Source organism: Neltuma alba, unplaced genomic scaffold (assembly GCF_004799145.2).
Source record: "Neltuma alba isolate B1F8T4 unplaced genomic scaffold, ASM479914v2 tig00003380_pilon, whole genome shotgun sequence".
NCBI lineage: Eukaryota > Viridiplantae > Streptophyta > Magnoliopsida > Fabales > Fabaceae > Neltuma > Neltuma alba.
The window spans coordinates 304,045-326,799 of NW_021633259.1; the positions used below are offsets into that span (position 1 = coordinate 304,045).

General features: G+C 33.9%; 3 protein-coding genes across 7 annotated transcripts; 2 read left to right on the plus strand and 1 right to left on the minus strand.

Moving 5' to 3' along the window:
* Positions 1 to 341: 341 nt before the first annotated feature.
* On the plus strand, positions 342 to 5,400 carry LOC114741376 (pentatricopeptide repeat-containing protein At5g52850, chloroplastic). Of its 2 annotated transcripts, none has more exons than XM_028929633.1 (2): positions 342 to 801; positions 2,279 to 5,400. In XM_028929633.1, the coding sequence occupies exon 2, from the start codon at positions 2,493 to 2,495 to the stop codon at positions 5,145 to 5,147; it is 2,655 nt and encodes an 884-aa protein (XP_028785466.1). In that variant the 5' UTR covers positions 342 to 801; positions 2,279 to 2,492; the 3' UTR covers positions 5,148 to 5,400. The 2 variants fall into 2 exon arrangements, with proteins under 2 accessions (XP_028785466.1, XP_028785467.1); XM_028929634.1 differs by having other exon boundaries at positions 2,466 to 5,400.
* Positions 5,401 to 8,950: 3,550 nt separating this feature from the next.
* Positions 8,951 to 9,589, plus strand: LOC114741383 (ras-related protein Rab-2-B-like). Its single transcript, XM_028929640.1, has one exon. It carries the CDS (start codon positions 8,951 to 8,953, stop codon positions 9,587 to 9,589), a length of 639 nt encoding a protein of 212 aa, XP_028785473.1.
* Positions 9,590 to 15,196: 5,607 nt separating this feature from the next.
* LOC114741379 (spliceosome-associated protein 130 A) lies at positions 15,197 to 20,615 on the minus strand. 4 transcript variants are annotated; one of them, XR_003739771.1, is made up of 5 exons: positions 17,548 to 20,615; positions 16,775 to 17,266; positions 16,387 to 16,542; positions 15,648 to 15,707; positions 15,197 to 15,535 (listed from the first exon to the last, which is right to left on the minus strand). XR_003739771.1 is itself a non-coding variant. In XM_028929637.1 (4 exons), the coding sequence occupies exons 1-3, from the start codon at positions 20,560 to 20,562 to the stop codon at positions 16,405 to 16,407; spliced, it is 3,645 nt and encodes a 1,214-aa protein (XP_028785470.1). In that variant the 5' UTR covers positions 20,563 to 20,615; the 3' UTR covers positions 15,197 to 15,535; positions 16,387 to 16,404. The 4 variants fall into 4 exon arrangements, 1 of the variants encoding a protein (XP_028785470.1); XR_003739770.1 differs by having other exon boundaries at positions 15,648 to 15,878; XR_003739769.1 differs by having other exon boundaries at positions 15,648 to 15,896.
* Positions 20,616 to 22,755: the final 2,140 nt, after the last annotated feature.

The following is a 22,755-nucleotide window of genomic DNA, read 5'->3' on the forward strand; positions in this document are numbered from 1 at the left end:
ATAGAAAAGTGAAAAAATTCTTTTTAATTTTATGAGGTCAAAATAGTCCATTTTCAATTAGCTCCCTCCCTCCCCCTTATAAACCAAATAAGATATCATTAAAATTTCTCTCCTCCTCTTTCTTTTATTAAAATCTCTTTATTCCCCTCCGCTACTATACTCTCCCCTATGCAGCTACCTTCCACTTTTTTATCTTTTCCTTCCCTTCGTTAAAATTTCTTCTCTCCCATCTCGAGCCAAACACTGCGTACGAAGAGGGAGAGAGAGAGAATGTTTAACATTTAAAATAGAAAAAAGAAAGAAAAACAAGAAAAACGATTCACACCAAGCGCCCAGTGCCTCCTTTCGGCGGAGATTGGTGAGCGGCCAGCAATGAAGAATAATAGAGCAGTTTACATAAGGCATAGAGCAAGTCTTGGCAAAGAGAGGAAAAAGCAGAGGCAAGTTCTGTAGAAGTCGGCTCTGTGAACAAACAAAGGCACTGCGCGGTGGAGGACAATACTGTGTAGTTCTGAGGCAAGTTCTGCACTTCTGCTTATGCTTTCAGCCTGAATTTGAGGTCTGATTTGAAATTTCCCAGTCTTATTTAAAGAAGAGAAGGGGTAGAGGTCAACGTTATTTGAGATTGGAAGAGATGAAGAGATAATGTGAGTCTGAAAGAGAGAGTTGAGAGCAAAGAGGATGAGGAGAGAAGAGGAGGATTTTGTTGAACTCAAAAACAGAAGGAAACGGCAGCCAATGTTTTTGATCGAGCTCGAGAAATTTGTGCAAGCAAAATAATGATTCGAAGCATTTTTACAGGTAATGATTTCGTGCTCTTACCAGCTTCATCTTCATTAGGCTAGCTTCGTCTTCATTGCTCTGGCAATGAATGTTAAGATTTGGGATTGATGCTTGACTGAAATACGTATATGTCAATTGGCATGGTTTATATTTGGCACGATTGTTTTCTATGCTTCTTTGGAGGTCTGTCCCTCGCAGTGTTTGATAAAATGCTTGTGAGAGTTTTTTTCCCCCCTTTGTTCAAGTGATTACGAAAAAGTCTTGAGTCGTTTCTCAACTTTTGGTCCTGTTATGAGCACTTGAAAAGTCCTGAATGCTCATGTTTTGTTCATTTAACATTTGAAACTTATTGCTGCACACACCCTTCAGTTTTAAGCATACTATGTGGTCACATGATCGTATTTTTCCTTATTAGGAGCTCATTTTCGTTTCCGCGCATGTTGGGTCAGTTGCAAGCTTTAAACAGACTATATAACAAGCCAAGAAAATGAATTTTCTTTGCTGTCCAGGTATATGGCATTTTGAGATTAAGAAATAATATGATCATGATTCCTCATAGGAAAAGACTTCAATTTGGTTGTTGCTCATGCTTAACTATGTCTTGGGCTGGAAAGTGCTGCATAAGATTTTGCTGAAAACTCTTTATCTGAAATTTTCGCAGCTAGTGTTTCTTGTTATATTTGGTTGCTATCACAATTGAACTTGTAGCTATTGTTCATTGGTTATGGGATTTGCATGAGTATAAATAGCGGGAACCTTTTTAAAAGTAAAAAAGAGAGGTGAAGATGAGGTGCTTTTTGTACATTGTTTATTCCAAAAAAAAAAAATTGTAGGAAATTATTATATATAAATGAATTAAAATTTGAAATGGAGGTGAGAAATCTGAATGCAAAATGGAAATATTATAAATGGAGAAAAGTCATGCAGAACGAAATAATAAAACTATAATAGTTAACCAATTTTAATTTATAATAATATATTTATTTTTTTTACTAATATTTTTAGGCGAGACTGTTTTGTGAAAACATTTACTGTAAGCAAAATTTTGAGAGTAGTTTTGTGAGAATTCCTCTAACAATTTTCTTCCGAGAACAACATGTATTTGTCGTAGTGGAAGCAAGATACAATGTGTTAAAAGCAATGCTAATTTTTTTAAACAGGTTTGTTTTATTTTTATTTAAAAATATATTAACAATGAATTATGAATTATAAACTATGCGATTTAAATTTAAAAAATAATTTTAAATTTGATAAACCTATGTTTAAAATATTAAAGTTCCACATAATCAAATTGTTTGAATTAAGTGTGACAAAGAAAGAAAAAATGGGAAAAAGAAAAAAAATTATTGAATGGAGAAATATAAGGAATCCGCTTTCTTTAGACCCTGGCTTGTGTTCCCTTCCGTCAAGCGCCTCTCGTCAGTCATCTCATCTCTCGCATTTTTTATTATGGTTTTGTTAATATAAAACTCTCACTTCGATAAGTTGCTTCCAGTTGTGCCCCAATCCTTGGGTCTACCATCTTTAGGAGCTACCTCTGAATATCATTGCGTTCAACGAATTGAAGCTTCATATCATCTATTATATCTTCTGATATATATATATATATATATATATATATAAATTCTGCTTCATGTCAAACATTATAGTTCCGAACATTGCAAGTAATTCTTGTTAAGAAGGTGTCAGAACAACAGCAAAGGGAAGATATGCAGCTATGTAAAATAGCTCCTAAGACTTTGATCCCAAATGAAGCGTGCCGCTTCCAAGAAATTTGCTTGAGGGTTTTATCTTTGTGCAAATCAAACTCCAGAAAAGACGGAGTATGTGTTCACAGCCCAATAATCAAACTGGGTCTTCATTATGACATGTATTTGAGCAACAATTTGTTAAATCTGTATGGTAAATGCTTTGGAGTTGAACACGCACGCCATTTCTTTGATGAAATGCCTCAAAGAGATGTCGTGTCATGGACTTCCATTCTGTCTGCTTATGTCAAGAGTGGACATCATTATGAAGCTCTTGAGATTTTTGGGACAATGCTGAATTCTGGTCAATTCCCTAATGAGTTTACCTTGTCAAGTGCTCTAAGATCTTGTTCTGCTTTGGGAGAGTTTGAATATGGTGCCCAAATTCATGCCTCTATGGTAAAGCTTGGGTTAGAACTAAATCCTTATGTGAAAACCACACTGATCAATTTGTACACCCGCTGTGATTATTCTGTTGAAGCATACAAATTGCTCTCGTCAATTGAGGATGGTGATGCTATTTCTTGGACAACAATGATCTCATCATTAGCCGAATCTCAGAAATGGAGTGAAGCCTTACAACTTTACATTCAAATGATTGAAGCATCAGTTTATCCAAATGAATTCACTTTTGTTAAACTCTTAGGTGCATCTTGTTTTATTGGTTTGAATTATGGAAAACTACTGCATGCACATACATTCATATTTGGTATTAAAATGAATGTAATTTTGAAGACAGCGCTTGTCAATATGTATTCAAAATTTAGACAGATCGAAGATGCTATTAAGGCAGCAAAACTAACACCTGAACATGATGTGTTCTTATGGACTACTATTGTCTCTGGCTTCGCCAAAAGTTTGCGGGTCAGAGAGGCTGTTAATGCATTTGTTGATATGGAAACATGTGGAATTCTCCCAAATAATTTTACATTTGCTAGTTTACTGAATGCTTGCTCATCGGTTTTATCACTTCATTTGGGGGAACAGTTTCATTCACAGATAATCATGGCTGGGTTAGAGGATGATGTTTATGTTGGAAATGCACTGGTTGATATGTACTCGAAATGCTCCCCCATCACAAAAAATGCCATGAAAGCTTTCAGAGAGATAAGCTCACCGAATGTCATATCTTGGACGTCTTTGATTGCTGGCATTGCTGAACACGGTTATGAAGAGGATGCTTTTCACTTGTATATGGAGATGCGAGCAGCAGGAGAGATACCAAATTCCATTACATTATCTTGCATCCTAAGGGCTTGCAGCAACATAAAGTCAATAGGTCAAACCATGAAATTCCATGCGCATATTATCAAAACAAATGCAGACAATGACATAATTGTAGGGAATGCTCTTGTAAACACTTATAGTGGACAGGGTATGATTGCTGAGGCGTGGAGTGTTATTGGCTCAATGAACTGTAGAGATCCCGTTACGTACACAAGTTTAGTGGCAAGAATAAATCAGAGGCAGGATCATGCACTGGCATTAAATTTCATTACTCACATGTGCCATGATAATATTAAGATTGATGAATTTAGCCTAGCAAGTTTTTTATCAGCTGCAGCTAGCTTAGGCTCAATGGAAACAGGAAAGCAGCTGCATTGTTATTCTGTCAAATCAGGCTTAGAGAGCTATATCTCAGTTTCGAATAGCTTGGTTCACTTGTACAGCAAGTGTGGTAATATACATGATGCATATAGAGCTTTTATTAAAATTAATGAGCCAGCTGTTGTATCATGGAATGCTATAATTTCAGGGCTGGCATCAAATGGACATATTTCTAATGCTCTTTCTGCTTTTGACGACATGAAGCTTGCAGGAGTTGAGCCTGATTCTGTTACATTCTCATCACTGCTTTTTGCTTGCAGCCATGGTGGTTTATTTGATCTGGGTCTTGCGTATTTTCAAGCAATGGAAAAAACATACCATATAACACCAAATTTGGATAATTATGTTTGTTTAGTTGATCTGCTTGGTAGGGCTGGTCGTCTAGAGGAAGCTATGGGAGTTATTGAAACAATGCCTTTCCGAGCAGACTCTATAATATACAAAGCTCTATTGAATGCCAGCAAGTTATATGGAAATGTACCTCTGGGAGAAGATATGGCAAGGAGGTGTCTCCAGCTTGATCCATCCGATCCTGCCATTTACTTGCTCCTTGCAAACTTATATGATAATGCTGGATATACTGATTTAGGTGACAAGACCCGCAGGCTGATGAGAGATAGAGGTTTGAGAAAAAGTTCATCTCAATGCTGGATAGAGATAAGTGGCAAGATTTACCACTTCTCTGCTGGAGAGTCATCATACCGCCAGATGGATAAGATTGATGAAAGACTGAAGTTACTTGAAGCTGAATTTAGGAATCGAGGTTATCCATACAGAGAGTGCCGAGATAAATTTCATCACCCAGAAAGATTAGCAGTGGCTTTTGGTCTTCTTCGTGGACCTCCAATGGCTCCAATACGGATAAACAAGAACTTGCACATTTGCTCAGATTGCCATAACTTCATAATGTTTGTAACACTAGTAGTTGATAGGGATATAATTGTGAGAGATGGGAACAAGATTCATTTATTTCAGAAGGGTCATTGTTCTTGCAGAGGTCAATGGTAAATTTCCAAAGGAGGAATCTGGCAATTTTGTCTGCAACAAAAATGAGCCTATGTAACGTTGCAAGATGAAGGATGGAGGAAAGGAGATGAAGTATGTCACACTGCTTCTGCTTGCCTATGCTGTGAGATGATTTTTTGACTCTATCTTTACTCTATGCTTATTTTCGATCTAGAGTTAGACATGCATCCCGCAGTATGTTGATGAAAACCATTTAGATAATATGAAGATTGAAGTCCAGAGATTTCTAGTTATTTGTCTCTAGCCTCCAGTTATTTTTTCATAAACAAATTTACTGTCGGCTAATCTAACTCACCATCACTTGACCTTGAGACTCCATCACTCAGATTAAATATTCAGACTAAAAAATTACTTCTCATTCTACGGAGGATGAAGGCGCCGCAACATGAAGGCGCCAGATATTAGAATTCATTATAATTGCATCTTGAGATCGGACAGACTTAGGACTTATTTGGTTTCTTGTTTTGGAAACAATTTTTGTTTTTAAAAACAGAAAAACAGAAAAACTTGTTTGGTAACTTGTTTTTAGTTGATTGTTTTAAAAAACAAAAAAACAGTAATGTGCTTTTAAAAACTAAAAAACCAAAACAATTTTTACATATTTTCTTGTTTTTGTTTGTGTTTTTTATTTTTTGGTTTAAAAAGTTTTGAAAAATCTTCTTCTCTTCTCACTTACTATCTACTATTTATCAATACCAGCGACAACTATCATTTGTCAAGTGTCATTTTTTATCGTCTTTTCTTGTAAACATGATGTTTTTTAAAATTATTATCCACACAAATTCTTTTGTTTTTTGTTTTCAAAAATACTTATGAGAAACAATTTTACAAAATTGTTTTGAGAATAAGAAAACAAAGAACACAAACAAACAGGCCCTTAGATTTGGTAATTTGATTTATCAAATTTAGGACCAATAAGATTTACGTTATTTATATTTTCAATATTATATTCCTGCCAAGAAACTGTATCTTGTTTGTTGTCCAAGTATATGGCATTTTGAGATTAAGAAATAGTAATATGATCATAATTTGAACTTGTTATTTTCCATGGATTGATAGGCTTAAAAGCGCACATGTTTAACTGTCTTGGGCTTAAAAGTGCTGCGTGTGATTGAGATTTTGAAGACACCTCTTCATCTGCATTTTTCGCAGTTTAGGTCTTTATGTCGGGTTGCTATCATAAATTGAACTTGTTATTTTCCACGGGCTATAGGACTTGCTTAAGTATAAATAGCATTTTGAATGTTCCTGCATTCCCGGTAGCGAACTTCATCTAATAGAACTGATATTTCTTGTTGTAACCGTTAGAATCCCAAATAATGCACATGACCCAATCATACACAAAGCAAAACATGCCAAACGGGAATGTTTTATTTGAGGTGAGAATAACCATTCGAATAATTGATAATCACTATCTTCTATTTTTAATACAAGGGCTATTTAACTAATTCAGGTAAATTAAAAAAATTAGGTAAATAAGTTAACTATAACAAATAAGACTTGTTCTTTTCTTAAAATAAATTGTATTAATCTTTCTCAAGAGAAAGTGGCATCGCTGAAGTAAAAAACAAAAAATAAAAAGCGAAAAAGGAGCATTTATGGATAAAAATAGTGAGATTGATATTCTACTAGGCTCATTTTTTTTTTTTTAAGGAAAAAATTCAATCACTTTGCCATGCCCAATGGCTACTTGCATTGAAAAAAAAAAAAGGCCTAACGTTATAATTTCTCTGGTATTAATGAATTTTTCTACAGTAATAAACATTACTCAATCTATAATATATATGGGTGCCTTTGAATTATTATTGTATGTAACTATCATTGTGAAATTTTCAGTAGAGTCAGTCTGAAAAGAAAAATTAACCATCAACTAACTTAGGACTGAGTACCACTTTTCAAGAGCCCACTTCCACATTTTGATTCTTTGAAATTGGATCTAATACACATTACGTAAAGATTTGGACGGGTAGATCTTTTGATTATTTTAATATTTTTATTTTAAACGTTGTCCATTCGGATAAATTATAAATATTAATCATATTACCATTGGGATATGAAATTATTTTTAATGAAGAATACAAAAATAAAATGATAAGATCTATAATAAAATCTCATCTACACTTGGACTTATTTAGATTGACTTATAAGTAACTTTTCAAACGTGATTTATAGAATATGAGGTAAGTATGTGAAAAAAGTTTTGTCTCGGCTTATGTGAACTTGCTTAGAAGTACTTTTTGAATGGAGCTCCAAACAAGCCGAATATGGACCAAATCTGGATATGCTTGATTCTTCATATCATGTGATTTAAAAGATGAAGAAAAAATACAAATAGTACACATTATATTAGATAAATTAAATAAGGTCTATTTATATGTTGTTTATAAAACTAAGACGTTTTAATTTTAATGTTATTAATTTAACGTGAAAACCCCGAGAGGCCAATGTTATTATTTTCCTAGTCATTAACAGAGTCATCCTGGTCAGACCTCCCATTGACGGGGATGTTATATTGTATAGGCAAAATTAATATGTAAATCTTTATCATTTTTTATTTTTAATTAAATCGTAGTGCTTTTTCATCGGGTCCCTATAATATTCTTAAAAAATATATTAAATTTTATAACTTAAAAATATTTTTAATTTTCTAAACACTATTGTAAATATTGTGTATGGGTGTGTTGAAGGAAGAGTCTGCACTATTTGGAATTATGAAGGTTCAAGTAATAACTGTTATTGGGCTACTAAATAGGCCAAGAGGAGAAGTGAGCTTGCAACACACTGGGCCACCGGAGGTAAATCTGACAATTTTCCTTCACCCCATCTGCATAAGTCAAATGTGGTATTGGACATTTTTATAGAAAATATCTATCTAATTAATCCGTGGTCATGTCTCATCAATGTTGTAACAGATGACTTTAGTCATTATTAAGCAAGTTAGTAATCATGTAAACTGGCCATTTAATTGTGTTCATGACTATTAATTGTGAGTTAATTGTTATTAAACGTGTCCAATAGTATTGTGATCCGTAACCTATAAAAGAGGCATGAGACCGAAATTCACAACGAACTCCAAGTTTTAAGCTTTCAAGTAACTCTCTTTCCTCCTTTGGTATTCTATCTTGCTAAGTTCTTTTATCTTTCACTGTTTTTGTAGGAAGAATCCATTTAATATTTGGGTTACTTCTTGCTTTGCTAATGATGGCGGAATAAATGTTAAGGACAATATCTGTAGGATACGACTCAGATTAACTACTTATTTGTAGGTGTTGCCGCCAACAAGTTCTATAGAACATTAGTGAGGAATTGAAAGATCCACTGAAATTTTTTGAAAATTTAGGTGCTATCACCAACAAACATAAACATGGTCTAAAAAATATTTAAACACATATTTATTTTTCAATTTTCAATTCAATAAAATACATAAGATTTGCATATCAATTACCTGCAAATAAGAAAATATAAACAAATTATACCAAAAATTTAAATAAATATAAAAATTTAAATTTAAATATAGATAGCGTTATTTTAATACTTTTTTAAATACTTTGACAGAATTTTGTTTTACTTGGCTTGTTGTTGATTAAGATTTTTTCCCCTTATCATATTATTTAAACTTCACTGTCAATTCAAACTTCTTATCATTATCTGTTATCTAGTATCTTCATACTCTTGGTATCAAAGATTTTCCTCCTTTACCCTACTATAAATATTAATTTCCGTCCAATTGCTTCATATTTCCTCAGTCTGTTACCAAATATACAGATCGCTGAGGTTTATCCAAAATGGTGTCTTACAATTACCTTTTTAAAACCATTATCGTCGGCGACAGTGGCGTGGGCAAGTCATGCTTTCTTCTTCAATTTATTGACAAGCGCTTTGAACAGACCCATGACGTGACGGTCGGCATCGGTTTCGAAGCTCGGATGATTACGATCAATAACAAGCTGATCAAATTATATATATGGGACACTGCCGGTCAAGAAAGATTCAGGTCTGTTACTAGGTCTTTCTACAGAGAAGCCGTAGCTGCATTACTTGTGTATGATACAACTCGGAAGGAGACCTTTAAACAGTTGGCTTTATGGTTGAAAGAGTTAAGGGAACATGCTGACTCAGATGTGACAATTGTGTTGGTCGGAAATAAGTGTGATCTTAATGGGAAAAGAGAAGTGAGTACCGAAGAAGGCGAACAATTTGCTAAAGAGAATGGGCTGATCTTCTTGGAAGCTTCAGCGGAAATGGGTCTAAATGTTAAGGAGGCGTTTGAAGAAGCAGCGAAGAGTGTGTGCAAGAAGGTTGAAGATGGAGTTTTTGATTTGAATAATGAGCATCGTGGGATAAAAGTAGGAAGATACAGTGGGAATGTTGATGGACGATCTGGTTCCTCTTCTAAGGCTAAATGCCCTTTTTGTTTCTTTTGATCGAATATTAATCTATGGCTAAATGCTGCGGCGCTTGAAGACTAACAACACAGCCTATTTGCGCTTTTTTGCTGTCTCTTGTGTTCTTTTTTTTTTTTTTTTTCATTCCTAATTTATGTAATTTGGGTATGAATGTTGTTAAGATATCTTTCACATTATTCAACTTCTTTCTTCTCTTTTTTGACTTCTATTTCAAAAAGAAATTGAAATCAGCGCAGCTACACTGAGTGGCGCGATCTCTTTGGATTTTAATAAAGTAATGTTTATTTTAATTTATAAAAATATGGATTGATTGATATTTATTTGATAATCCTATGATATAGTAAGGGTTTTATTTAAAACCAAGCTACATTAAATTAAAAGATAGTGATAAAGAAGTTAAGATGATAAAAAAAAACCAACAACTAATTAATTTTAATAAAATCATTAATATTAATAATGTAACAAAGAATCTTAATCTTAAACTAACACTAATCCTGTTCAGTTTTATATATATATATATATATATATATTTATACTCTCCCTTTCTACATATTTTCATAATTCTGAAGTAAAAATAATACTACCTCCGGTCTTAAATATAAGAGTTAGTTGAATAATTTATGTAGATTAAAAAAATAAGTTAAATTAGTTATTTGTAATGAATAGGTATTTGTCTTTACTAATATATCCTTGTTAATCAAGTTTATTGGTTAGAACTACCATTATTAGAAGGATTATCTTAGAAAAAAAAATAAATATAAAAAATAAAGTGTGTTATGGTCTTATATTTAGAGTCAAAATAAAAGACAAACGATATTTTATATTAAAGACGGGAGGTATATATATTATTATTTTGTTTTATTTTACTTTCGCCGTCCCGTCAGAGATAGGATGTGATTAATCACTGATTATGGTCTCCTGCAAAGTGTCATACTGTCATGCGCTCAAAAGCTTATATCCATGCATGTTTAAATTTTCATCGTTTTTAATATAATCAATTTTATATTTTAAAACTAAAATAAACCTGCTGAAAAAAATTTGAAGACAAGTACAGGAAATGTTACGCGTCGCTTGGGCTTTTGTTATTAACGACCTCCTCTACATCGTGACAAAAACAATGGAGTTATATCCAGTTCTTCATTGCCTGTTGTTTGACGTTTTTTTCATTAACGCAACAATATTTCGTTCTTTCAGTTTCTTCCATTTCACTTTCACAACCTGTATGAGCTTTTATTTACAGATTTGTTCATTGTTTTCGTGAACAGCTGCAATTTTTGAGTTGCGAGGAGAAGGAGCAAGAGTTTGAGTCGCGTAGCTTGTTCAGTTTTTTCTTATTCAAATTTCAATAAAGTATCGCTTGTATTCTTGTGATGATATTACCTGTGTTGAGTTTTATAGGCTTATCAATTTGTAATTTTTGTATTTTATAGGGCTATTTCCAATTGTGTCCACATTACTTTAATATTTACAGCAACCAAAACTTTTTTTATTTAACATATATCAATCTTGATATTCTTTCATTGAAGTTATCCTCAAAGTTGCACAGTTAGATCGATGTAAATATTTTATTGAAATATTTGGTTAAAGTAAGAATTTTTCTGCACAATATAAGTCATGTACATTTTTTTATAATTAACTATTTGTTTATTTATATTTGATAACTCCAATATTCTGAATTCTGAGCAATATCATTTGATTGGAGAAATAATGAAGTAATTATGAGATTAATTACGTGCAGTCTTGCGGATTGCAAAGGAAACGAAACAAAATGCAGCAAAGTAATTCGAACTCGGAAAAGAATCCCAATACAAGATATCTTAAAGTCCCTCTAGTCCGAAATCAGGTAAGTATCCTTAATTAGTTTACAAATTAAATTTTTATTTGTTTCACTAATCACGATCACAAATAAATATATGAATTAATTAACGAAATGATAACAATCATGATTACATGTTAATTAAATGTAGGCCAGCTCGGAAGTCGAAAAAGCACACTACGTGAGGTAATTTTGTCAACGTTTTCAATGTCCATGAAGCCGAAACAGAATATGTAAAAAGGAAAACAAAAAGAAAAACGCTTTCAGTCTTCATTTTAACAGAGATTTATTTATTTATTTATTTTGCTGACGCCTGTGTTTTTGCAAACGAAATTATTTAGAGAAAATTGCAACAAGGTCTCATCCGAGGGAATTAAATACAAAAAGGTTCTTTGAAATCATCAAATTATTCTGAAGTCCCAAAAGGCCCTATTGCAAGAGAATTCATTTGTTTAATTACCCAATTGCCTTTATTTTTTTTTTAAAGTTTGCATTGACAACTGAAAGAGCAGTTGTTGACAATTTAAGGTATAAGAATTGACAACTATCGCGGCAAGTATTGACTCATATATTATATTTTGTGATGTGCGAAGAAAATGTGTAGTCAATATTTACCGCGATAGTTATCAATCCTTATATCTTAAGTTGTTAACGACTGTTCTTCAATTGTCAATGTAAATTTTAAAAAAAAAATGACAATTTGGTAACTAAACAAATAAAATTTATTACAATGAAGTCTTTCAGGACTTTAAAATAATTTGATGATTTCAAAAGACCTTTTTGTATTTAATTTCTTTAGATGGGACCTTATTGTAATTTTTTCATTTATTTATTTATTGGCATTTGACATTTTATCTTGTGTAAAGCTAGTTTTTTCCTCAAAAACTATTTTCACATACCTCTAACTATTTGGGATAACTCTCCTGATATGATTGTTTTTTCATTTCTAAGATTTAAGGAAAAATGACACATAAACTTGAAAATATCAAAATAATCACTTGAATAAGCAAAATCTTAATTTAATACATATGACCAATTTGGGATTTGCAAATTTACTGAAATGATTATATTGCCTTTTATTTTTTTTAATTGTTTTTGAAAAACCAAATACCCTTACTAGTTAGCCAGCTGCTCGTGGTGGCCGCCATCACTGGAGCTCCAGTGGTCAGCCAACAATTGGTTGCCAGAGCACCGGCAGTCGGTAACTATTTTTTTGAAAATTTTTGTAACTTTAGTAACACGATTAATAAGTTTTGTAAGGTTATTAACAAGTTCAGTATAGTAGTTAACAATAAGTTTTCTAAAAAATTCAAAAAGTAGCATTTTTACGACTTCAGTAATACTGTTAACAAGTTCTGTAATTCTATTAATAAGTTCGGTATAACATTTAACAACACATTTTCTGAAAAATTCAAAAAGTGATATTTTTACAACTTTAATAACACAGTTAACAAGTCATATAACGATATTAACAACTCTCATAACCATAATAGCTGCCTAATAAGTAAAAAAATTTTGTTGTATAACTTTTATATAGAGCTAATATTAAAAACATAAACTTTTATAAAAGTTGTTAATATCGTTACATGACTTGTTAACCGTATTACTTAAAATTGTAAAAATGCTATTTTTTAAATTTTTCAGAAAACCTATTGTTAAATGCTATAATAGAGTTACGAAACTTGTTAACGATATTATTAAAATTGTAAAAATATTACTTTTTGAATTTCTTAAAAAACCTATCGTTAACTGTTATACTGAACTTGTTAATAGCAGTACAAAACTTGTTAACCGTATTACTGAAATTGTAAAATTTTTTTAAAAAATACCTACTGGTCGCGAGCGCTTCGACAACCGGCCAGCTAATGAAGGCATTTGATTTGTTAAAAACAATAAAAAAAAATTAAAGGACAATATAGTTATTTCAGCAAATTTGTAAATCCCAAATTGTCACTTGTGCCTAAATTGAAATTTTGCTTATTTAAGTAACTATTTTGAGATTTTCAAGTTTGAGAGTTATTTTTGTATCATTTTCTCAAGATTTAAACGCTCAATTTTACTTAAGAAAAATCGAGCCCCATGGACTCCCGTCGAAAGTTGCCAACTTGGAACCTTATCTTGTTTGTGACTCAATGCACCTCTTGTTTTTTTGGTCCAACAATGCACCTCTTGTTAGATGAATTTAGAGTTTATAAGGGTCAAGCTATTCGCTGTTTAGTTTAGTTTTTTTTTTTTTTGGTTTTTGTTTTTTTTTTAAATTTATTTGTCTTTTTTTTTTATGAAAGACAATTTGATTTTGGAAAAATAACAAAAAAGGAAATTGAAAATTACTAAATATCAAATAAGAAATGTCTTTAAAAATTTGTTGTTATTTGTAAATTCGGTGTTATTAATACCAAATAAAACGTTGTTATTAAAGCTGATTTAAAATTTAGTAATTTAAGCTTTTTTATTTGTTATTTTTCCTTTGAGTTTTAAAAGTAAAATGATCCAATAAATTGGGCTTCCTACAAAAAGATGACATCAGAATGCATCGCAGAAGCCCAAGGCACAAAACAGAAGACCTTACTACTCGTAAAACAAAACACGACCCTACCAGACAGAGAGACAATTGAAACGAACAAACCCAAACCCATTTTACCATCAGTCCCAAATACAAGAGCAGACTAATATTTAATTTGATCTTAAATATAAAATTTTAATATATTTTGTCTATTATATTTATCTATTTTCATCTAAAGTAGTCTCCATGGTAATTGCATATATTAAAGGGTTTACATTCTAATATTAACAATACTATCTTAGTAAAAATAATACTCATTTATTATAAATAATTAATTTAACTAATTTTTTTTAATATTCAAAAATTAGTTATATAGCCTTCATATTAATCATAGAGGTCGTACAATGTCATGGTCACTGTGAATGTTGAAGGAGAACAAGATTGATGACCATCTTATTTGTTTCTTTGTTCAGCTGGGGGGGGGGTAATTTTTGTTACATAAAAAATAGGATAAAAGTGCATCCAATGACTGGATTTTTTTTAGATGCATCTAGCACTCTAATTTTTTTTTATAGTGTATCTAACACCCTAAAAATTAGATGCTGAATGCATAAAAATATAAGATGAGGATTCTAAATGAATCATCAAAAAAAATTGAGATGTTGGATACATTGTTATCTTAGAATATGAACATAGGCAATAATTTTTAAGGAAAATGGCAAAAAAAAAAATTGTCAAAATAGAAAAATTGGATACAGAGACCAATTTGTAAAAATTATTATCAAAACCCATACTATTGTTATTAAAACCCATAATAATATTGTCATAAGTCCTTAGTTCCAATTTTTCTATTTCAGTGATTTTTTTTTTTTGCCATTTTCCCTAATTTTTGTCATATTTACAATATCCAATCCTTTAATTAATGGAAATCAAATATCAGTTTGAACTGATATGAACTTCAACAGATCGAAATTGCAATTTATATGTAGCACAAGCTTCTCAATGAATCCCTCGCTAAAAAGATAAAAAATTTCATACCATGTACTAGCGTATATTAAATTTCCATTTTATAATTATGACATTAAAATTGATCTTCATAGTAAGAAATCCATGAACTAAAACCCACGCTCTATACATTTAATGCCCCTAAATGAATTAAAAAACAAAAGGCCATCTTAGCTTTTAACGACGACTACGATGTTTGCGCTTATTTGTTTAGTCGTGTTTATCCTTGCTCCCGTCACCATCATTTCAAGTACCTTTTGACTGGTAGTCAAAAGAAGGAAAGGACGAGAGGAACCGGGGGAGCCATTTACCCTTAGGAAACTTCTTTTAACAATAACTCCGTCCATATACACTTCGACGAAACACATGGGAATAAAGATCTTGTTTTCTAGGGGTTGAAAATCTTAATAGGCATCATCACATTAACCTAGTATCGACATTTAATTTGTTAAGTACAACAGGAATGCCAACTGGGGCTCATAAACAATGCTCAACTTCTTTCAGCTCTCTCTCTTCAGCAACTAACTTTAGACAGGACAAGAAATCATTGATCCACCTATGACCGACAATCCACAAGCTTCTTCACATTGTTAGTGGCTAAACTACAGGCAACGCCCAACAGACATAGTTCTACTATGACCTGTAAACAATACCAAATATGAAAAACTGGTCAACTCCAAAGTTTCAAACATTAATCCATTCAGAAACAAGAACATCAATGCTCATCATTTCACGGGTCAAAAGAGAATCACCGGATCAACATTACAATTGACAGACAAGCTGTCGATTTATCCATTCTGAGCGCAGCAGATTTGTAAGAAGCAAGCCGAATAACACCGCAGATGCAATAACAGCTTTGTATCATCACGCATGGTAATGCAAGGAAAAGACAAGACTAGCTTTTACTTTGTAAATCCCCTCCATCTTTTTACTCCCAGTTCTGACCATCCCTCCATTTTATTTCGAAAGGTTCCTCATAATTGCTTTCATCCAGCAAGAGGCTTTGTGTAAGCGAAAGTGTGCAAAGTGAGCGGATGAATGGACAGAGATTGATAATAAGTCAGGAATCTAGCGTCAAAGGTTGATGAGGTTTGGGTTCATTTAGCATATAAACTGGTAATGCAAATCAACCAAAATAATAAAGAGCCTATAAATCAATCATGCCAGAAACATAATTTTAATGAAATTTCCCCATAGCACAAGTCAAATTTGTCGCACTTATCTAGGTCAAGCCTAGGAAAGGCCAGCCACGAGCCTTGCTGGACATAGTGCAAGTCAAATTTGTGTTTTAAATGATCGGGTGCCATAGTTCAAGCATCCAAACCTCAGGAGATAAAGGGGCTACTACCATGCGGGGCACCTTCCCTTAAATTGTCTTGTCTAAAGTGTAAAGGATAACATTTATCTCCAGGTAACAATTTCAGTACCAATTAAAAAAGAAAATGGTGCCATAGAAAGGCTAAAAAATTCACAAAATGGGATATATCACACCTTTTGGCCAATAATCTTTCAAATAATTTTGTTCCGTACTTCCTCGAGCTTCTTCAGAATCTCTCCGGGGGTTCTGTCTAATTCATCAGCAATTTTTCTTTGCAAGTCCATGGGCAATGTCGGGAATTGCTCACACAGATCTCCATCAATCACATCCTACATCATCATGTAGACCTCTTAGAACATAGTCATAACTTTGCATTGAACAAGCTAAAGAATCTTAAGTTATATTAGCAGCAGGCAAACAATAACATCTGGCACTGTCAACATGAAGGGCCACGAAGATACAAAGCGGAAAACTTTACAAATCCAAACAGATGACATGTGGTGTCATGTAACTTCCTGATAAAGGTTATGAGAAACATATAAATGAGGCCACAAAACTTACCTTAACAGGAAAATAGGCAGATCTATAAGCCATGTGGTCTCTACCGCACAAAGGCGGATGATCCTGCCTCATGTGCATCTCCAAATGAGAAAAGAAATCAACATCATCACGGGAAGTAAAAGCATGCAATGCCCCTACACTTCCCATAGCTGTTCCATATATGATGCTCTCTCCACCCCCTGGTATAAGAGATGCTTTCTGCAAGCATGTAACCACATCACCAACATGAAATTGTACAATTTCTTCCACCTTATTGGGAGCTCCATTCAGCTTTCCCTGCTCCCACTTAATCCTCCCACCAGTAGGATCTTCCTCTATCTCATCAGAAACATCTTGTGGTAAGCGGACAAAATAAATGTTCCCAAATTTGTCTGCACCTGCCATGGTGTCAAAATCTACATGGTATGATGCAGTAAGCCATCTTGGAACACAATCATCCGCAAATATATAGAGTTGATTCTCATCCCGCCTATACTTGCAGTAATGGAAAGACTGGAGAGAAAACACAAAACAAAATTAGCAGAAAATTGGAGAATTAAAATGACACATGCAAGATAATAGCACCTTAAGGAAACATAATATAAAAATTTGGTCAAGTTTGATCTGATTTGAGAAAACACCCCAAAAGGTTTCTCAGAAAATCATCAACAACAAAATTTATCACACCAGAATTGGTGGACACACACATCCTTGCCAAAGGCCATAGCCATATGATTGGAATACCTAAGTACCTAGATCTGCGCAAAATATAAATATGTTCAAGAGAAACATACCTCTTGGATGTCACCAACATAAATGCGATCACGATATGCATGGATGGAGACAATTGTATTGGGGAATAGTTTATTCTCACATTTCCTTAACAGTCGTCTTTTCCCCAAATCATATAGCCTGAGCACCGGCCCTATTCCTGCAAGCAATCTTCCTTGAAATTGGCATAAAGCAAGTGGGACGCCTTCAACCTGAGTTTTGTGCAGAAGTTCAAGGGATCTTCCATCTTCTACAAATCTATAAATATGAATAAATCCAGCAACGAAACTTCTTTTGGGCCAAAACTGCAGTCCCTTTGCTGTACCAACAGCTAGAAGAGTTCCATGCTCCTTATCATGGAAATTCACTGTGCACACACTGAATGCAGCTTCATTATCCTGAAGCTCCAAAAGACAAGTAGTATTTCCAGATCTCGGATCAAGAACTCTGATGCAGGAAGCCCATTTCTCTGATTCAGCTTTCGGATAACCATAATGCTCATCAGAGAGTGGATCATCTTTATCTTCATCCTCACCACCATTCTCCATTTGGGCTACATTACCATTTTCATTTTCCCCCGCTCCAACAGCCTCAAAACATTCTTTTCTTGCAGCTTCTCGCTCTTCAGCTGTGAAGGCTCCTTGATCACTCTCAATCATAACCAAAAGCCTTTTTTTGGGTTGCAGCACAAACTTTCTTGGCGTGTAACGTAGTGGAATTACTGTCTCATTAAAAGTTTCCCCAAGCCTTTCAATTGTAAAAATCCTCAATGCCTCGCCAGCCACAGCAACTACACCTTCCACACATTGATCAGATGAAAATGATGCTGCATACTCAAGGGTTTCATATGAAAGGGGGGTTAAAAGAAAATGTCCTTGGTGGATGTAACCAAGCCAGGGTCGACTTGACAAGCAAAGCATTGCACGCTTGCCTCTTACAATGATGGGAAATAGCTTTGGGGCTCTCAATCCCAAGAATCGAGAACGAGAATCAGAAAGCTGACCAGTAACCATATCCACAACAGTTCTAAACAAGACACCATTCTGTAGACCAGCATTCAGGAAAAGGCTAGCAGGATGATCTGCACCATCCTCACCACCAGTGGATGCCTGGACTTCGAGAAACAGAAGAGATTCTGGGGCTGAAGAAACACTTTGCACACTAAGAATCTGCATACAGTCATCAGGATCCAAAGATAAGATACGGATTGTCTTATCATATGAACCGACAGCAAGAAAACGAGATCTTTGTCTGCCTTCTGGTACTGCTGCAATATCCAGACATGCAACATCTCCAGACATTTCATGCTTCTCCACCTCCATCAACTGACCAGTGACATCCACCTCAAAGTAAATCAGTTCACCTCCACTCAGGGCAATGACTACTTGAAGTCTATTTGAACCAACTTTTGCAATTGTCCTCTTTCCAGGAGTTCTCCACTCATTGATACGTCCATCCTCCCTGATATGTCTAATGCCATTAGGGTGAACCTGCATGAGAGAATCATCACCTATCAAGGAAACAGCAAGAGAAGGTGTGGTATCAAGAAATCCACTGTCACTAACTTCTTCAACTGTCTCACCAATGGAAAGAACAAGTGTTGCATTTGTGAATGACACAACAATATATGCATCAAACTCATCATTTACATTCTTTTTCACAGTCCAGACGGCACTAGGTATACCAGGAAGCTTTGACACTGCCATCTCACTGACTGCCAATCCAGTTCTCAAAATCCTCAAAGATGAACGAGGACCACGCCCACACAGTGTAAATATTTGAGGAGTTTCTTCTTCAAAGAGATTTGTGACCTTCATATCCATTATTGGCATCAAACTCTCAACCTGATCAATCCTAACAAGGTTCTTCAGTCTTCTGGGCTGGAAATACACTGGCTGAAAGCCTTCATCAGTTTCCATTAGTGTTGCTGATGAAGCTTCAACATCAGCATCATCCCCTATTGCCTTAAACTGATATAAAGCATGATTTCCAAACTCTGAGGCTGCAAATAGGAATCCTGATTTCAACACACACATTGATGCAGTAACTGGAATAGTGTCAAAATACTTAATTTTCAATTCTGAGACACGGTCACCATCATGTTCCAGAGTAACCTTAAAAATATCTCCATATTCTGTCTGCACAAGGAAGAAGAACATGGATTTCAACTTATGCATAGCTGCTGAAACTATAAGAACACCACGCTCAGCAGGCAAGTCTGCTCGTCTTGGAATCACAGCCCGGACATCTGGGTGTCCCTGATTTTTGTAGATAACAAAATTTTCTGCACAAACCAGCACACCACTAGGCCCATCCCCACCCCCAGGAACAGTGACAAGTAGATTTGCACCATTATCAACCTGTTCTGACCACTTCCTAGACACATGGTTCAGCCCCAAATCAAGTTCATAAAATGTTAAATGCTTCTGAGCCTCGCTAGCTGCCTGACCTGTTGAATCCTGATCAGCCTCTGAGTAATCCAATTCAATAGAGGCAAACATTGGGTTCTCAAACCCGCAGTCAACTCCACAAATAGAGTACACCAAAGTATGAGACTTATGCGCTTCTAAAGGAGAGGATATTGTCAACCTCGCTGCAGTATCCCTATTTAACACATAAACAAGTTTTTGTTTCTCACAAGCCCCAATCATAACCGCCCTACCCTTGGGATCTATGGCCAAGTATTGTCCTGGAACAATACGACGGCAACCAGATTTACCAAAAGTCTCCTGATGGATTTTATCAAAAACGTTTTTCTCCTTATTGTACTCAAGAATTACAATTCTACCAGAGTCAGAGCCCACAACGATATAGTCCTTCTGAGCCCCAGTAAGCCTAAATTGAGCTAAAGATCTTATAGCACCGAAAATTTCAACAGAGAGTAAAGATTGGATCCTACCATTATCGTCTGGGCGGAGAAGATCGAGAACTTTGCCTCGAGCAACAACAATTTCTTGGGTTTTGCCACCAGAGAAGCTCCCATTAATGGCGCACACTATGCCAGTAGGTCGCTGGAGAGTAAGATTGTAGAGATACATGACTCACCCCGAGCTGGCGAGCGACAGAATGAGCTGCAAATGAGAATGGGAAAGGAAGGTAGGGTTTTGCATCGGAATATAAAACCCTGGCTTGGCGGTAATGAATCTCGATCGTGGTAATAGGCTCATATTTCAACATTTTGTATTTCTTTTATTTATTAGAAAGAAAAAGAATTCGAAAGAATAAGGGAAAAAAAATCAGTATCAATTGTTGTGTGTTAAATGGGGTCAGGCATAACTTAATATAGAAATGAATAATTGAATTTCATATAATGTAAAAAATATTAGTATTAATATAATTTCTGGTCCTTTAAATTTACTCTCATTTTAGTTTTGATCTCTTAAATTTTAAACTATAAGTTTTGATTCTCTAAATTTTATTTAAAGCATTGGTTCTTATAGTCCGATAAAAACTTGGATCATTTTGCCCCTAAAGAGACCAAAACTTATGGTTTGAAACTTGAGGGATCAAAAATTATTTTAATCCAAAATATTAAAAGAAATATTATTTACATATATAAAAAAAGTAAAGGAAAATACTTACACTATATTACTTATATTCATTATGTTAAGCTCTTCAATCATCCATAGCCATGTGTCATTTTTTGAAATATTAGCATTTAATTATAAATTCTCATGAAACAAAAAAAAAAACACATGTCAATATGTAATTAGTGAATTTAACATAATGAACATAAGCAACTTTACCTAAGTTTTTTTTTTTAAAGTAAATGCTAGAAGCGGGTAGTATAATTTTAAAAATAACATTATTTGAATAAATTTCAATACTCCAATAGGAAAATGTTCTACAGTTTTGACACTCAACTCTCAAAGGCATATTATTTGTTAAAATAGAAAGGATTTGAAAGAACTAAAAAATTGACATGAGTAGTTAACTTTTTGTTGAAATTCAGGGAGGTTACTCTTCATAGTTCATAATACATTATTTTGCTAAACTTATCCTCAAAGTTGCATAGTTAGATGTAAGTATTGAAATTTAGGGAGGTTACTCTTAAAATTTTAAATGCGAAAGAGCTTATTTGTAAGCACCTTGAAGTTTAGTAGTTTTATATATTTTACCCAATTTACAACTATAAATTATGTCTTTTATGTTGCTAATCCATGTCGATTATACAAGAAAGTGACATAAAAAAGGTGATGTGTCATTTTTGTAAATAAATTACTATTGAATTGTATTGCGATCATGAAAGTCTCAAGTATCTATAAGATCAGAAAGAGTTAAGCATGAGACAGAGAAGGTGGATGGAGCAACTCAAGGACTATGACTACTAGATAAAGTATCATCTAGGAAAGGCTAATATTGTAGTTGATGCGCTCAGCAGAAAAGTGGTACAAGTAGCAACAATGTTGATCAAAGAGCATGAGTTATTAGAAAGTGTGAGAAATTGGGGTCTTGTTTACCAAATTCAATTGACAGCAGAAAGAACAGGAGTATTGAAGGTAGACACCTTGGTAGCAAAAACAATTTTTGAGGCTTAAAAGAACGATCCGATGATAGATAATTATAAAGCCAAGATGTTAAGAGGGGAGACTAAAGACTTTAAAGTCTCAATTGAAGAATTACTTAAGTTCAAGGGAACAACCTATGTCCCTTCAGTGAATGATCTCATAGAACAAATTTTGAATGAGGCATATAACAGTAAATATACTATTCAAGGGAAGAACCTATGTCCCTTCAGCGAATGATATTAAGAAATTATTTTGGTGGCCTATGAAGAAAGATATCACTCGATATGTGTCAAGGTGCATCATATATCAAAAGGTCAAGGAGGAACATTAGAGACCATTAGGATCTTTACAACCTCGATGTGCCTAAATCGAAATGAGATAGTATTTTCATGGATTTTATTATAGGATTGCCTCGTATGTCATCAAGATACGACATAATTTGGGTTATTGTTGATTGATTAATGAAGTTAGCTCATTTCTTGGCAATGAAAGTTAAGTATTTGCTAAAGAAGTTAGTAAGGTTGTACATCAAAGAGATTGTACAGTTACATGGGGTGCTAAAGAATATTGTATCTGATCGAGATTCTTGATTTATATCTCAATTCTGGAAAGCTCTACACGAAGCATTGGGTACAAGTACAACCCTAAGATTAAGTACAACATACCATCCACAGACATATGAGCAAATAGAACAGACCATCTATATACTAGAAGACATGCTAA